This window comes from Melanerpes formicivorus, unplaced genomic scaffold, assembly GCF_026170545.1.
Source record: "Melanerpes formicivorus ecotype bairdi unplaced genomic scaffold, bMelFor1.0.p_v2 SCAF_12, whole genome shotgun sequence".
Taxonomy (NCBI): Eukaryota; Metazoa; Chordata; class Aves; order Piciformes; family Picidae; genus Melanerpes; species Melanerpes formicivorus.
The window spans coordinates 17,144,987-17,161,354 of record NW_027142364.1 but is presented as its reverse complement, the minus strand read 5'-3'; the positions used below and the strand labels follow the sequence as shown (position 1 = coordinate 17,161,354).

General features: G+C 45.6%; 1 protein-coding gene across 7 annotated transcripts in view; it reads left to right on the top strand.

Moving 5' to 3' along the window:
- Positions 1 to 16,368, top strand: part of DOCK10 (dedicator of cytokinesis 10) — a 161,090-nt gene that overhangs the window by 110,439 nt on the left and 34,283 nt on the right. For all 7 annotated transcript variants that reach the window (XM_068145507.1, XM_068145506.1, XM_068145504.1 and 4 more), the window contains exons 24-29: positions 777 to 895; positions 6,199 to 6,268; positions 8,322 to 8,435; positions 10,829 to 10,900; positions 11,487 to 11,633; positions 15,764 to 15,847. In XM_068145507.1, coding sequence (XP_068001608.1) covers positions 777 to 895; positions 6,199 to 6,268; positions 8,322 to 8,435; positions 10,829 to 10,900; positions 11,487 to 11,633; positions 15,764 to 15,847 — 606 coding nt within the window. The remainder of the gene's footprint in view (positions 1 to 776; positions 896 to 6,198; positions 6,269 to 8,321; positions 8,436 to 10,828; positions 10,901 to 11,486; positions 11,634 to 15,763; positions 15,848 to 16,368) is intronic.

The following is a 16,368-nucleotide window of genomic DNA, read 5'->3' as shown; positions in this document are numbered from 1 at the left end:
GCAATCACTCTTTCTATGAAGAACTTCTTCCTAACGTCCAGGCTAAACCTCTCCTGGTGCAGCTTGAGACTGTGTCCTCTTGTTCTGATGCTGGTTGCCTGGGAGAAGAGACCAGCCCCCACCTGGCTACAACCTCCCTTCAGGTAGTTGTAGAGAGCAATAAGGTCTCCTCTGAGCCTCCTCTTCTCCAGGCTAAGCAACCCCAGCTCCCTCAGCTTCTCCTCATAGGGCTTGTGTTCCAAACCCCTCATCAGTTTTGTTGCCCTCCTCTGGACACGTTCCAGCAACTCAACATCCTTCCTAAACTGAGGGGCCTAGAACTGGACACAGGACTCAAGGTGTGGCCTAACCAGTGCTGAGTACAGGGGCAGAATGACCTCCCTGCTCCTGCTGGCCACACTGTTCCTAATACAGGCCAGGATGCCATTGACCTTCTTAGCCACCTGGGCACACTGCTGGCTCATGTTCGGTCTACTGTCAACCGGTACCCCCAGGTCCCTCTCTGCCTGGCTGCTCTCCAGCCACTCTGACCCCAGCCTGTCAATCCACTGAGGTTAAAGCAATAATACCACTTTTTACCAATGTGTTTTTAATGGCAGTATTTTAGCCACAAGTTCAGTTTATCAGAGCTCTGTATAAATAGGAGCCTTCCTAAAAGTATTAGGGAATGCATGTCTTGAAGGTAGTAAATAAGTGGTTTTATTGCTGTTACATATGCATCCTTAGTGAAATAGGAACATGTGGTTTGTAAATCTCTCATTTTCTTTCCATTACAGAATTTGCTGAGGATTGAGAAGCTCCATGTCATTATGAATTTTCTTCCCATTGTCCTGAACCAACTCTTCTGGGTTTTGGTGCAAAACAGCGATGATGAAGTTACAACAGCTGTGACCAGGTACGTGAATATCTAGAGCACAAACGAAGATGTGGGTCTAGTTACAGCTGCTCTTTTACTGAGGCTTACTGAGATATTTAGACTTTATGGTTAAGAATCCTGCATCCTCCTTAACTCAAGGCTCTGCAATTAAGACTTGGAAAAGTGTGGTATCGTGGGCTGACTGATACCAACCAGGGAATCACTGACCATGGTGAATGTCCAGCTTTGAGCACCTCACTCCAAGGAGATTGAGGTGCTGGAGCGTGTCCAAAGATAGGAAATGCAGATGCTGAAGGGTCTAGAGCACAAGTCTTGTGAGGAGCAGCTGAGGTAACTGGGGTTGTTTACCCTGGAGAAAAGGAGACCAGGGGAGAGACCTTCTCATTTTCTAAAACTACTTGAAATTAGGTTGGAGCAAGGTGGGGATCGATCTCTTCTTCCAAGTAAAAAGTGGTAAGACAAGCAGAAATGGCCTAAAGTTGTGCCAGGGGAGATTTAGGTTGTACAGTAGAAACAATTTCTTCCCTGAGGTGGTTGTCAAGGCCTGGAACAAGCTGCCCTGGGCAGTGGTCAAGTCAGTCACTGGAAAGATTTAGAAGATGTGTAGTTGTGGTGCTGAGGGACAGAGTGCAATTCTCTGACGTGGCTCCCTACCCTGAGGTAATTGTAGGTGAAGGTCTCATTCTTAAGGAGCTAAGTGCTTCATAACAAACCCCAATATCAGTTTCAGTTTATGGTTGGGTCTGAGCATGTGGATATCAGTGTAGCAAGAGTTTAACAGCTTGCAGCATCCAATACAGAGTCAAATAACCAGGTCACACTGTTTGGGGCATATTTTAATTAGAGTTTATCAGCAATAACTGAAGAGCAGTGGAAGCATTTTCCACTGAACAAGAGCAAGTGAAAAGATTTGCTGAGTTTCTCACCCCTCCCATAAATGAAATTGTCTTTATTGATGCTGTTAATTAGGGCAGCAGGAAAAAGAAATGTACTGGAGAGATTATGGTAGTCTCTGCAGGAGGGCAGAAACTTGTTTCATAGTTTCATTCAGGGTTGGAAGGGACCACAAGGATCATCTAGTTCCAATCCCCCTGCCATGGGCAGGGACCCTACACTAGATCAGCCTGGCCAGAGCCTCATCCAGCCTGCTCTTAAACACCTCCAGGGACGGGGCCTCAACCACCTCCCTGGACAACCCATTCCAGGGCTTCACCACTCTCATGGTGAAGAACCTCCTCCTCACATCCAGCCTGAATCTCCCCACCTCTAGCTTCATTCCATTCCCCCTAGTCCTATCACTACCTGAGATCCTGAGAAGTCCTTCCCCAACCTTCCTGTAGGCCCCCTTCAGATACTGGAAGGCCACAATTAGGTCACCTCGGAACCTTCTCTTCTGCAGACTGAACAGCCCCAACTCCTTCAGTCTGTCCTCATAGGAGAGGTGCTCCAGCCCTCTGCTCATCCTTGTGGCCCTTCTCTGGACACATTCCAGCACCTCCACATCCCTCTTGTAATAGGGGCTCCAGAACTGGACACAGTACTCCAGGTGGGGTCTCACCAGGGCTGAGTAGAGGGGGAGGATCACCTCCCTCGACCTGCTAGCCACACTTCTCCTGATGCAGCCCAGGATCTGATTGGCTTTGCGGGCTGCAAGTGCACATTGAGAGCTCATGTTGAGCTTTTTGTCCACCAGCACCCCCAAGTCTCTCTCCTCAGGGCTGCTTTCCAGCCAGTCACTGCCCAGCCTGGATTTGTGCCTGGGATTGCCTCGACCCAGATGCAGGACCCTGCACTTGCTCTTATTGAACTTCATGAGGTTGGCTTGTGCCCACCTCTCCAGCCTGTTAAGGTCCCTCTGGATGGCCTCCCTTCCCTCCAGCGTGTCTGCTGCACCACACAGCTTGGTGTCGCCAGCAAACTTGCTGAGGGTGCACTCAATGCCACTGTCCATGTCACCCACAAAGATGTTGAACAAGACAGGTCCCTTGTGCTGCATTTCCTTCTGGCCACAGAGGTGTTTTTGTTGTCCTTCTGCCTGTAGCTAAACGTGGAGACCACAATACAACTACCACAAAAAAATGGCAGCTGTGCTTAGCAGCCCTGTTAGACTGATCTGCTGTCAGTACATTGTCTGTCTTTCCACAAATTGTTCTTCAGAATTAGTTCCTGAAGGAAGATTAATTAGGAAAACCTAACAGGAGCAAGGAAGCAGAGTTCCTCATCTTAGCCTTGGAAAGCTAAGGTCAATATCCTTTATCAGATGATCATGGCTGCTTGCAGGGCACAAGAATTAGAAGAACCTTTTCTTGTAGATGTATAATTTCTCCACTGCATATTTTCAAGGGGAGAGAGGCAGTCAGGCATTCACCCGGGACCACTTTATGGCCAGCAAATTGAGTGGTGTGAAGGCTAGGTAGAGAGAATGAAGAATTGTTTCATCCTTGCATACTCTGTTAATGATACAAAACTGTGAGGAGTGGATGACACTGTGCAGCTGTGCTGCTATTTAACAAGACTTGGACAGGTTGGAGAGTTGGGCAGAGGGAAACCTCATGAGGTTCAGCAGGGGCAAGTGCAGGGTCCTGCATCTGTGGAGAAATTACACCCTGCACCAGTGCAGGTCAGAGGCTGACCTGCTGAAAAACAGCTCTGTGGAGGACCTGGGAGTCATTGTAAGGAACAAGCTCACCATGAGCCAGCAGGATATGTTCTTTGCCAAAAAGGCCAGTGATCCCCTGGGGGGCATTGAGTGTGACCAGCAGATCAAGGAAGGTTCTCCTCAGTCTCTACTCTGCCCTAGTGAGGCCACATCTGCAGTATTGTGTTCAGTTCTGAGCTCCCCAGTTTCAGAGACACAGGGAACTACTGGAAAGAGTCCAGAGAAGGCTACAAAGAAGATGAGGAAATTGGATCATCTCATTGGTGGGGAAAGGCTGAGCAACCTGGGGCTGTTAGCCTGGAGAGAGAGGCTGAGAGACTGAGAGGGGGTCTTCTCATTAGCTAAATGGTGGGAGTCACAGGGATGACACCAGATTCTTCTCAGTGGTGTCCAGCAATAGAACAAGGGGCAGCAGGCACAAGCTGGAACCCAGGAGGTTCCATCTGAGTATGAGGAAAAAGTTCTTTCCTGTGAGGATGCTGGAGCCCTGGAGCAGGCTGCCCAAAGAGGTTGTGGAGTCTCCTTCTCTGGAGAGATTCCACACCAGCCTGGACATTGCAATCTGGGGCAGCCTGCTCTGCATGACCCTGCTTTAGCAGGGGGCTTGGACTAGAGATCTCTGGAGGTCCCTTCCAAACTCCACTATTCTGTGATTCTGTGTCCCAAGACAGGATTTCAGTGTCAGTAAACATACTGGAAAATAAATGCTATAGAACCAGCAGGTAATTAAAAAGTAGTTTTAATGGTTAGATGGAAAGTAGGAAGGATGATAATTTTTTCATGCTACAGATTTTGACTCCACACTCACCATGCCAAAAAGAAAAGGAAAAAAGAACCTCATAAAAGGAGGATTTTCTGTGCTGTTCATGTATGTGAGGTGGCTTTTGTGCTGGTGGGGCTGATGTCAACAGGAATATGCACGTCTGCTGTGAGCCAGTCATCGATGTGTCCTACATAGACACACAACCTATTCTGTTCTGAATAGCTGCAAGCAGCTTGTGTTGAGCATATCAAAAGCAACAACAACAAAATGAGAGCATGGATTGGCTTATGTGTTGGGGAGCAAACATCATTCCTTTTATGCTCTCTCTTGGTTGTTTACTTGTCTGGGGGCCCAGTCATGTCATCATTTCTCTTTATCATCTTTGCCAGAACTTGTCTCTAATTCAAATCAGGAGAACTGGAAGGGGCACAACTACTTTTGTCATACCTTTTGTGTTTTGCTACGAGTTTTTATTTCTACTAACAGCAAGAAATTAATTAATCAGATTAATTAGTTACTTAGATACTGACTTAAAAGAGTTACAAAGATTTTGAATCCAGTAAGGATTGGCATGAAACGCTCAAATCACCACTACTGGCTACTTTTCATAGTATCATAGTATCATTCAGGGTTGGAAGGGACCACAAGGATCATCTAGTTCCAACCCTCCTGCCATGGGCAGTCTTTTACATAGACTTGTCAGGCATGTTAAAAATCTGCTTTAGTCATACTGTTTTGATGCATACCCCTGAACTGGGGCTGTGAATCACTAATTTTTGATAGTTGAAAATCACAAACTGTTTTCTTCTCATTCTTTTACCATAAAAATAAGCTTATAAAATTGCAAGGTTCTTTTGTGGCCAGCAGGAGCAGGGAGGTCATTCTGCCCCTGTACACTGCACTGGTTAGGCCACACCTCGAGCACTGTGTCCAGTTCTGGGCCCCTCAGTTTAGGAAGGAGGTTGACTTGCTGGAATGAGTCCAGAGAAGGGCAACGAAGTTAGTGAGGGGCTTGGAACACAAGCCCTATGAGGAGAGACTGAGGGAGCTGGGGCTGCTTAGCCTGGAGAGGAGGAGACTCAGGGGTGACCTTATTGCTCTCTACAACTACCTGAAGGGGGGTTGTAAACAGGCAGAGGTTGGTCTCTTCTCCCAGGCAGCCAGCACCAGAACAAGAGGACACAGTCTCAGGCTGCGCCAGGGGAAGTTCAGGCTGGAGGTCAGGAGGAAGTTTTACACAGAGAGAGTGATTGCCCATTGGAATGGGCTGCCTGGGGAGGTGGTGGAGTCGCCGTCACTGGAGGTGTTCAGGAGGAGACTTGACAGGGTGCTTGGTGCCATGGGTTAGTTGATTAGGTGGTGTTGGGTGATAGGTTGGACGTGATGATCTTGAAGGTCTCTTCCAACCTGGTTTATTCTATTCTATTCTATTTTTCTATATTAAATATTCTGAAAAAAAAATGAGATGCCAATAACCCAGGGACTCCCCAGAGTAAGTTAAAGATGACTTCTTCTTGCTGAGACTTGTGTTTTCTGAAGCAGGATGATCTCAAGCAAATCATTCAAGGTCTGTATAAGCCTGGTCATCGTTTTCTTCTCTTGCAACATCAGTATAGTTGTTATCATCAAGATTGGGTGCATTTTTTTTTCCAGACAAACACATATGTAACAGCACCATCCATGCAAGCAGAAGGACCAAAAAGGCAGTGATTTTTCCCAGTGGGCCATTTTCTTCATGCGCTATTCATCGTTTGGATTGCATCCCTCATGAACTGTTTCAAATGAGAACAACGTGATGCCTCAAATTGACTTCCTCTGCCTTACAACACAAAACAGCTCAATTTTATGTTGTTGATGGGGTTATTTTCCCTCTTCTTTTTTTTTCTTCTTGTCTTTTAGGGTCCTTACCAACATTGTTGCAAAGTGCCATGAAGAACAGCTAGACAACTGCATCAACTCCTATGTGACGGTATGATTACTGTTGTACTGGTAGCTATTCCATGTTGGAGGGCTTGGTTTGGATTTTTGTGGTATTTTTCCCCATTTGCTCTTAATTGTACTTGTTTGTGGTATTTGCATCACAGCTTTCTGCCATTAATAGAGTGGCTGACTCTGGTTAGGAAACTAATGTATTACTTGGAAGAGGCTGAGTCATTCCTCCTCTGCAATAAATTTCTTGTGCCGTTACACTGCCTGGCTGTGCTCTAAGGGCATCCTGCAGAGCAGGGACACTCTATGAAGTGTCCTTCTCCACCAAAATCAAATACAGTCTGGCTCACAACCTTATTTCTGTTAAGGAGGACAGATGGCTGCTCATGTTTCCTCTGCATGGTTCAGCTTTCCTCCAGTAGGACACCAAGCTAAGCAAGCACATAAGGAGGAAGCTGCAGAGCACTGTTAAAGTGCAGGTCATGATAGCAATGGGAGATCCCCCACAGTCACAGGAAGAAGCTGTGAGTGACAAATGTCTGCATGGGCTGATGGCTGTAATGACAGTCTGATTCAGCATGCAACATAGAGATTTCATAAGATACATTTCACTTCTGGATTATGAGTAATACAGTGACATAAACTGAGGGGAGGGGATAGATTACCTTTTGAAATAAGGTGAAGACAAACACATTCCTGATGAACTCTGAAACTTCAGCATGTTCATGGGTAGAATATTGAAGATATGGTAGGAGTTAGGTTATTAAATGGGAAATCTGTTTTGATTTCAGGGTTAACAACTCCTGGTCATTATTTCCATGGTATGGACTTACTTTCATGCAGCTCAGGACCTTAGTAGTCAGATTCTGCTCCCAAATACTCTGATTTTAACACACAGGAATTCTGCTGAGTTCCAGCAGAACTGTATCTTTGAGGTCCCTTCCAACCTTAGGAATACTGAATACTGTTCAGGCTCCAAAATAAATATCCCATGTAACATTTAAATGTAGTTCACTAAATGGGTATTAAGATTTCTTCTATTCAATAACTTTTCCAGATTGCAGTAGACACCTATTGCAGCTAAGTATCTTGGAAAGAACAGGTGATTATTAGACCACACCAAAAGCCCATCTAGCCTGTTTTCCCATTTCCAGCAGCAGTCAAAAGCCAATAACTGTTAATCTCTTTTATCCATCTGTAAGGCAACGAATACTTCAGAAATGCTGGTTTGGGAATAGGTAAGTTGAGAATTGTGAGTCACTCAGTTGCAATCATAATGCAAAATTATATTGACTGAAATAACTGCACCCAGACGTGTCAAGCTGCAAAAGCTCATGGCATCTGCTCTGGAATATTAAATAGATATTTTCCAGTGATACTGCTTTCTTTCACCTACCTGGCTGAACTGGAAATGTATTTCACCCCAGCTGATTCACTGGCAGACCTCTGGCTTTAGGGATGGAACAAAGCATCCCAATACCAAACTGTTGTCTTAAAGTGTTGAGTAAAACTCAACTCTAGGTTTATGAGTTCTGAGAAACTTGGTAGGTACATTCCTCTCTTGAGGACTTAATCTCTACAAGGGCTGTAGTTTTCTCCCTGTGTGAGCTCCAGTGGGTGCTCTAAGCCTTTCAGGATGAACAGTTCTTATCAGCTCTGACTAGCTCTGGCTGCTGAAAGAAAGGGGCAAGTGAAAGGTGGCCCTGACTAGGTGGGTGGAAAACCCTCCATACATCTTCTTCTTACTCATTCTGTTTTTCCCTCTGGTTAAAAGGCAGTTCAGAGGTCTCAAGACTCTATACCCTGTTGAAAAAAATAAATCATGATGCTGATTTTAAGCAGAAATTCCTCATGGTGAAGCTGAAATCACCAGGAAGGTGTATTCTAAACTGGGAATTTTGGGGAAAGAGATTTTGTGTCCTTACTGCTGAGGAAATTAAGCTTTATGTGAGTCTCAGGTTCTTTGGAGATGCTTAGGCAGAAAAGGTTGTCAGCTGTTAGTGGTAGGTAAATAACTTATCTTCTCCTGCTGAGGCTTTTTGTATTTGTTTTAATGCACATTTTGAGAGGTTTTATTTTTCCTCCTTCTACAGTATGTGTTCAGGACCAAATCATTTGAAGAAAGAACAGTTCATGAAGAGCTGGCCAAGAATATGACTGGTCTGCTGAAATTAAATGACCAAGTAACAGTGAAACAAGTTTTAAAGGTGAATAATAGCTGAATTAGCACACTTAGAGTTTTACTACTGATTTTCTGCACTGAACTTAATTGTTGCATTTCTTTCTCCTCTGCTTTTCCCCTGCATGAGCTTTGCCCAGATCACATTCTGCAGTCATTCAGCAGACAGACTTACCAGCCTTGCCACAGTTCCTCAGCATAAGACATCTCTCAGGAATGGTGGAATGGTATTGGGTGGGAAGGGACCTTTAAAGATCTAGTTCAACACCCCTGCAGGGAGCAGGGATATCTTCAGTTTGAGCAGGTTGCTCACAACCCCTTCTGAACTGACCTAGAATGTTTTCAGGGATGGAACATCTACCACCACTCCAGGCAACCTAGGCCAGCATCTTACCACTCAGTTTGAAAAATGTCTTCTTTAGATCTAGTCTAAGTCTACACAGTTTGCATAATGAAATTCCTCCTATGGCTCAATCTGAGTCAGAAACTTAATTCTGTGAGCAACTACTTTTAGGCTACTTTATTTGAATTTTTATATTGGAAGATGCAAGGAGAATATTCATCTGCAAGTAGGACATTTCTGTCTGATTTCAGCTGCTGCCTTTGACTGACAGTGACCAAAATGAGAGTGACTGAGTTCTCCTGAGGTTTCTTGTATCAAACCAGCTCTGAGAAATTCATACACATCCAAACCCCATGACTAAACCTGTTAGTTCTGGTGTTGCTGTCAGACACTCTTGATATACTTGGAATCTGAGGACAAGGTATCCCACTTCTGGTCCATCTCAGAAGTTCCCAGGGTGAAAATAATGTTTAGGTGTTTAGAGCAAAATAGTTCCAATTTCCTGTTCTGAGCCACTGGAATAAAAAATAATAGGCTGAAAAAAAGACCAACAGGGCAACCTGGGCCATGCAGAAGTACTTGTGGGTGCTTTTGTTGTGGTGGGTTTTGCAATTTCTAAGTTTTTTGAGTGTACTTGTTATGTACATCTCCTGAGATGTGTGAGGATACAGATTAATATATGTGGTAGTATCTGAGTATAGAATAATATTCCTGTCCTACCTATTCACTATTACAAATGGTATTTGAAGAACTTCCATCTTCTTCTGGGCCAAATCTGCAATCTGCTGGAATTAACAAAGAAGTTTATTCTCAGCTTCTGTGTTCTGAGGTTCTCTACATCATGATTTTTGTCAGTTACCTGCACACAAAAAAACAAAGATGATGCTCAGTGAAACAGGAGGAGAGGGAGGAGTGATGTTTGTGGTCTCCTTATTACACAGAGCCCCAGTGACAAAGGGCCTGACATAGCTTCAGCTGTCTTAAAGACACAGTCCAATGTCATTTAGATACATGACTCTTGGGGTATTTAATTCATCACAGAATCACACAATGGCTTAGGTTGGAAGGAAGCCCAGAGATCATCTACTCCAATCCCCCTGCCGTAAGCAGGGACACCTCTCAAATAGACTTTGGTTGCCCAAGGCCTCATCCATCTAGCCCTAAATGCCTCCAGTGAAGGAGCATCCACAAACTCCCTGGGCAACCCACTCCAGAGTCTCACCACCCTCATACTGAAGAACCTCTTCTCAAGATCCAGTCCAGACCTACTCTTCCTCAGCTTCCTCTTCTCAAGATCCAGTCCAGACCTACTCTTCCTCAGCTTCAAGCCACGTACTTCTTTCCTTCTCTTCTCTGCAGAATAGCCTAGCTCTTTGCTCCCCAGAGGACATTCTGTAAATTGATTTCCATCAAGCGTGGCAGAAAACTCTTTATTAGATGGCTGTGCCAAAGTGTATTCGTTGGCATGGCTAGTAAGTTTCTTCACAAAATACAGGGTTAAACTGTAGAGTTCCTTGCTGGAGTACAGTACAGATAATGAAATTTTGTGCAGATTCAAGAGGTAACTGCAAAACTTCTTGGCATAAATATTTATTAAAAGACTATTCATTGTTAAAGATGCCATCCTGCTTCACCAAGCACACAAGCCTCGAACTGCTGCAGCATTGGGGCTGTGTTTTGAAAAGGCACCTTTCCTTTTCCAATGATTAGGCAACCTATATCTACAATGCTTCATTTCTAAGGTTACATTTAGCTTTTTTGTTTGGTTCTTAATTTTTAAACCCTGCAGATTAGGCAATGGGTCAATAGTAAAATCGGCTCAGACTTGAGTGGGGAGGTTGACTCTCCAGGAGAGCCACCCTCCAGGAAGACCTGCAAAGGCTGCAGGAGTAGGCTAGCCAGAAAGTTATGAAGTTCAACAGGGGCAGAAGTTCAGGGTCTTCCACCTGGGAATACATGTAGAGTTTCTCAGTATGCATTAGTGAGAAGTGGAGTCCATCTACTACGAGTGATAATGCTCCATAAAGTATTTATCAGATGATCATTTTGCTAATCTCTTCTTTCCTTTTTCTGAACAGCACTCCTGGTTCTTCTTTGCAGTTATCTTAAAATCAATGGCACAGCACTTGGTTGACACAAAGAAAACAAAGGTAGGTAAGTTAAGTAGGCAATCAGTCTTGTAGGGAAAAGATACAATGTGGAAACCTGGGAAATACACAGAGTTGGACTCTTGAGTCGTCAAAAAACCCCACTGTTATATATTGTAAAATACTGAGTTTACCCACAAAACCATTGTATTACCTGCTAAGACTCAAATTTGTTCTTGCTTGAACAGAGCTGGTGGCCCAAAAATACAGTTGCATCAGCTTTGTAATGGGTGGGTTAGAATGGAATTGAGAATTTCTGCTGGTTACCCAACAGGTAACTGTGTGGGGGCAAAATAAATGACCTAGAAACTCTACTCTGCTTTGAGCATATCTTTTATTGATGGAGAGCCGTGCTTTGACCTCTCTTCTGCCTGATTGTCAGAGATGCTTTTTGGTAAATAAATAAATAAATATTTCATGGGAAATAGTATTTTCCACTTCCCTATGGACTTGATGCTTCCTTTCAGGGTTTATATTTAGAACCGATCCACAGAATGTGTTTTGTTGTCTTTATTCCTGGCCTGAATGCACTTTTGTGTTTAACAGGCAAGATCGTGCCCTCTGACGTGATGATCTGTTCCCTCTTTAGGCTCATCGGACCCAGAGGTTTCCAGAAACCTTTCAAACAGAGGTGGATACACTTGTGATGGTCTTAGCAGACCATGTGGCTTGGAAGTACAAAAATGCTCTTGAAGAAACCAGGAACGCAAACTACAGCACTGCGAAATTTCTCAAGGTGAGATGTTCTGTGCATCTATTTCCCCACACAATGCAAACTTGAGGTTCTTCTCATCTAGTCAAAGGGAATAAAAACAACTCTGAGTGAATGATGGCTCGATTTCCCAGTTTAGTGTTGACCTATAGTTCACTTTTTCTGTGCCCTTGGGTCTTTGAGAATGCAAAAGTCTTCCTCAGAACAGTTCTGATTAGCTGTTGAGCATAGGAAAATTGCCATTCAATAAGCTGTGTGGCCAGATACTTGATCTACATTTCAAATGATCACCCCCCCATTGATGGGATGATGTACAGCAGGGCAGTGGTCATCCCCCTGTACTTAGAACTGATGAGACTGCACCCTGAATACTAGGTTCAGTTTTGGGGCCCTCACTACAAGAAAGATATTGAAGTGCTGGAGTATTTCCAGAGAAGAGCAAAAAAGCTGGTGAAGGGTCTAGAGCACAAGTCTTGTGAGGAGCAGCTGCAGGAACTGGAGCTGTTCAGCTTGGAGAAAAGGAGGCTGAGGAGAGATCTTGCTTTCTGCAACTCACTGAAAGGAGATTGGAACAAGGTGGGGGTTGGTCTTTTCTCTCCGGTAACAAGTAACAGGACAAGAGGAAATGTCCTCAAGTTGTAGCAGAGGCAGTTTAGGTTGGACATTAGGAATAATTTCTTCCCAGACAGGTTTGTCAAGGCCTGGAACAGGTTGCCCAGGGAAGTCCTGGAGTACCCATCCCTGGATGGATTTCAAAGCTGTGTAGATGCGATGCTGAGGGACATGACTTAGTATAGACCCGGCAGTGCTGGGTTAATGATTGGACTTGATCTAAAAGGTGTTTTCCAACTTAATGCTACCATGCTGTCATGCTACAGAACAGTGTGTATAATACACACTGAAACCCTGGCTCCATTTTCTTATGATTCTGCTTTGAGGCAGGGGCGACTTCAATCAGTAGTTGTGTGCTGATGCAGGTTTTCATGCTGTTTCTCTGTGTTACTCAGCTAAGCTGTGAAGACAGTGATGTTAGAATAAACCTTTATTAGAATAAACCAAACCAGGTTGGAAGAGACCTTCAAGATCATCGTGTCCAACCCATCAACCAATCCAACCCACCCAAACAGCTAACCCATGGCACCAAGCACCCCGTCAAGTCTCCTTCTGAACACCTTCAATGACGGCGACTCCACCACCTCCCCGGGCAACCCGTTCCATAGCGCAATCACTCTTTCTGTATAGAACTTCTTCCTAACATCCAACCTGAACCTCCCCTGGCGCAGCTTGAGACTGTGTCCTCTTGTTCTGGTACTGGGTGCCTGGGAGAAGAGACCATCATCAGCCTGTCTACAACCTCCCTTCAGGTAGTTGTAGAGAGTGATAAGGTCACCCCTAAGTCTCCTCTTCTCCAGGCTAAGCAGCCCCAGCTCCCTCAGCCTCTCCTCATAGGGCTTGTGTTCCAAACCCCTCACCAACTTTGTTGCTCTTCTCTGGACTCGTTCCAGCAAGTCAACATCCTTCCTAAACTGAGGGGCCCAGAACTGGACACAGTACTCGAGGTGTGGCCTAACCAGTGCAGTGTACAGGGGCAGAATGACCTCCCTGCTCCTGCTGGCCACACTGTTCTTGATGCAGGCCAGGATGCCATTGGCCCTCTTGGCTGCCTGGGCACACTGCAGGCTCATGTTAAGCCTACCATCAACCAGCACCCCCAGATCCCTCTCTGCCTGGCTGCTCTCTAGCCACTCTGACCCCAGCCTGTAGCACTGCATGGGGTTGTTGTGGCCAATGTGCAGAACCCGGCATTTGGATGTGTTAAATCTCATGCCGTTGGATTCTGCCCATCTGTCCAGCCTGTCCAGGTCTCTCTGCAGAGCCTCTCTACCCTCCAGCAGATCAACTCTTGCCCCCAGCTTGGTGTCGTCAGCAAATTTACTGATGATGGACTCAATGCCCTCATCCAGATCATCAATAAAGATGTTAAAGAGCACAGGGCCCAGCACTGATCCTTGGGGCACACCACTAGTGACTGGTTGCCAGCTGGATGTGGCACCATTCACCACCACTCTCTGGGCTCGGCCCTCCAGCCAGTTCCTAACCCATCGCAGTGTGCTCCCGTCCAAGCCATGGGCTGACAGCTTGGCCAGCAGTTTGCTATGGGGGACGGTGTCAAAGGCCTTGCTGAGGTCCAGGTAGACTACATCAACAGGCCTCCCCACATCCACCAGGCGGGTCACCTGATCATAGAAGGAGATCAGGTTGGTCAGGCAGGACCTGCCCTTCCTAAATCCATGCTGGCTAGGCCTGATCCCTTGGCCATCCTGTAAGTGTTGTGTTATTGAACTCAGGATGACCTGTTCCATGATCTTGCCTGGCACTGAGGTCAGGCTGACAGGCCTGTAATTCCCTGGCTCATCCAACCGGCCCTTCTTATGGATGGGCACCACGTTGGCCAGCTTCCAGTCCTCTGGGACCTCGCCAGTGAGCCAGGACTGCTGGAAAATTATGGAGAGTGGCTTGGCCAGCTCATCTGCCAGCTCTCTCAGCACCCTAGGATGAATCCCATCTGGTCCCATGGACTTGTGGGGATCCAAGCTGCTAAGGAGAGTTCCAACTACCGCCTCATGGAACATAGGGAAACTGTGCAGCTCCCTGGCTCCTTCTGCTAGCTCTGCAGACCAGCTGTCAGGAAGACGTTCTGCCCTTCTAGTAAAAATTGAGGCAAAGAAGGTGTTAAGTATCTCTGCCTTTTCCTTATCCTTGGTTACAATGTTCCCCTCCGTATCCACCAAGGAGTGGAGGTTTTCCTTCCCCTTCCTCTTACTATTAATGTATTTATAGAAGGACTTTTTGTTGTCCTTCACAGTAGAGGCCAGTTTAAGTTCCAAGTGTGCTTTTGCCTCCCTAATTCTCTTCCTACAAGACCTAGCAACATCCTTAAACATTCTGTGGGTTGCCTCCCCTCGCTTCCAAAGGTGATACACCCTCTTTTTTTCCCTCAGTTCCATTAAAAGTTCATGAACCATCCAGGCTGGCCGTCTGCCCCGGCGGCTCATCTTCTGGCACATTGGCACAGCCTGTCCCTGAGCCTTCAACAATTCTTCATTGAAGTAGGTCCAGCTCTCCTGGACCCCTTTGTTTTTAAGGACTTTATCCCAAGGAACCCTCTGAATTAGTTCCTTGAGTAACCCAAAGTCTGCCCTCCGGAAGTCCAGAGTGGAGGTCTTCTTGCCGCCCCTCTTGGCTTGACCAAAAACCGAGAATTCAATTATCTCGTGGTCACTGGACCCCAAACACCCTCCAACCACCACATCACCCACCAGCCCTTCCCTGTTGGTGAAGAGGAGGTCAAGCATAGCCTTGCCCCTGGTAGGCTCTCGCAGCACCTGTTGTGCTAGATGCTATAGCATATGACTGTTCTAATTGCTATTTGAATCTGACCTGCTAGAAAGAATTACACAGGTTAGAGATGATAGAGCTTTCTCTAGTCTGGGATTGCAGCAGCTTTGTTTGAGTGCTGTGTAGCAGAAGGTTCAGGGCTTCAGTAGTTCTGCAGAGTCCAGGAACACAGGAGGAATTCCAGATTGCATTCCCTATCTGACTCTGCAGGGGAAAAATGTTGGTAACTGCAACACCAAGGCCCTCAAAAATCTCAATGACTTCTGGCTGTTCAGCCCTATCAGTCACCAAGAGCAGTGTTCTTATCCTAAAGTAATGCAGTGGCATATCTGCTGCCAAAGAGATAACAGCTCACAGGCAGCAATTGCTGTGACTGGAATGATCCCTTGAGCCATTGCTGTCACCAAAGGAGATGTCCAGGTCAGCTTCCATCACATACCACCTCTAGGGATAGAGTGTTGCAGCACGTGAAAGAGTTCCATTAGATAAGGCTTCTCCTTGTGCACTCTACACTTGAGAGTTGCTTCAGACACAGTGAAAATGAAAAGTTTGATCAGTTTTCTGAAAATGAACAATTCAAGCCAGATTCACAAGTTCCCTGGTTCTGGTTCTCCTTGTGCTGCTGTCAGGCTAACTTCACAAATGATTCAAGTTTATAGGTGATAGAAGGCAAACAGCTGGGAAAGTGAAGCCATGTACTGCTTTTTTTTGGCTATAAAATTAATGGCTCTTTTTTTCCCCCCTCCCTTTCTTAGCGCTGTTTTACATTTATGGATCGTGGCTTTGTGTTCAAGGTGGTCAACAATTACATAAGTATGTTTGGAACAGGAGATAGCAAGGTATGCTTTTGACTTTTTGGTGTTTGTTCTTGTTTTTTCCAAAGTGACTTGTTGGCAGAATGTTCTTTTATTGAAGCTATCTATGATATACTCCATGGCTTCAGCATGCTCGGAACTCAAATCACTGAAAACATTTGCTGCAAATACGTGCTAAAACCTCTTGGTTTCAAGCTGCCTTTCCCATTCTCTGGGAGTAACCTGCTGGCTCCAAACTCACTGAGCCTCATAAGAGCAGACTCTGCAAAGACTGCTCAGACCAAAGCATGCAGAAGGCTGAGTTTAAGCTTTGATGCTTTGGAGAGTACACTTGTGGTTTGGTCATAGAATCACAGGATGGTTTGTGTTGCAAGGGCCCTTAAAGGTCATCTAAATCAACCCCTCTACCATGGGTGATCTGGGCCTTTAGAGGCAATGAGTGAGGCTATTCCAGGTTTGCTTTGCTTTTTACTAATACCAGCTGCATGCTGCACTTGGGTCTTTCACCTCATCTCTGGAACAGATGTACAATGGAGCCTCTCACT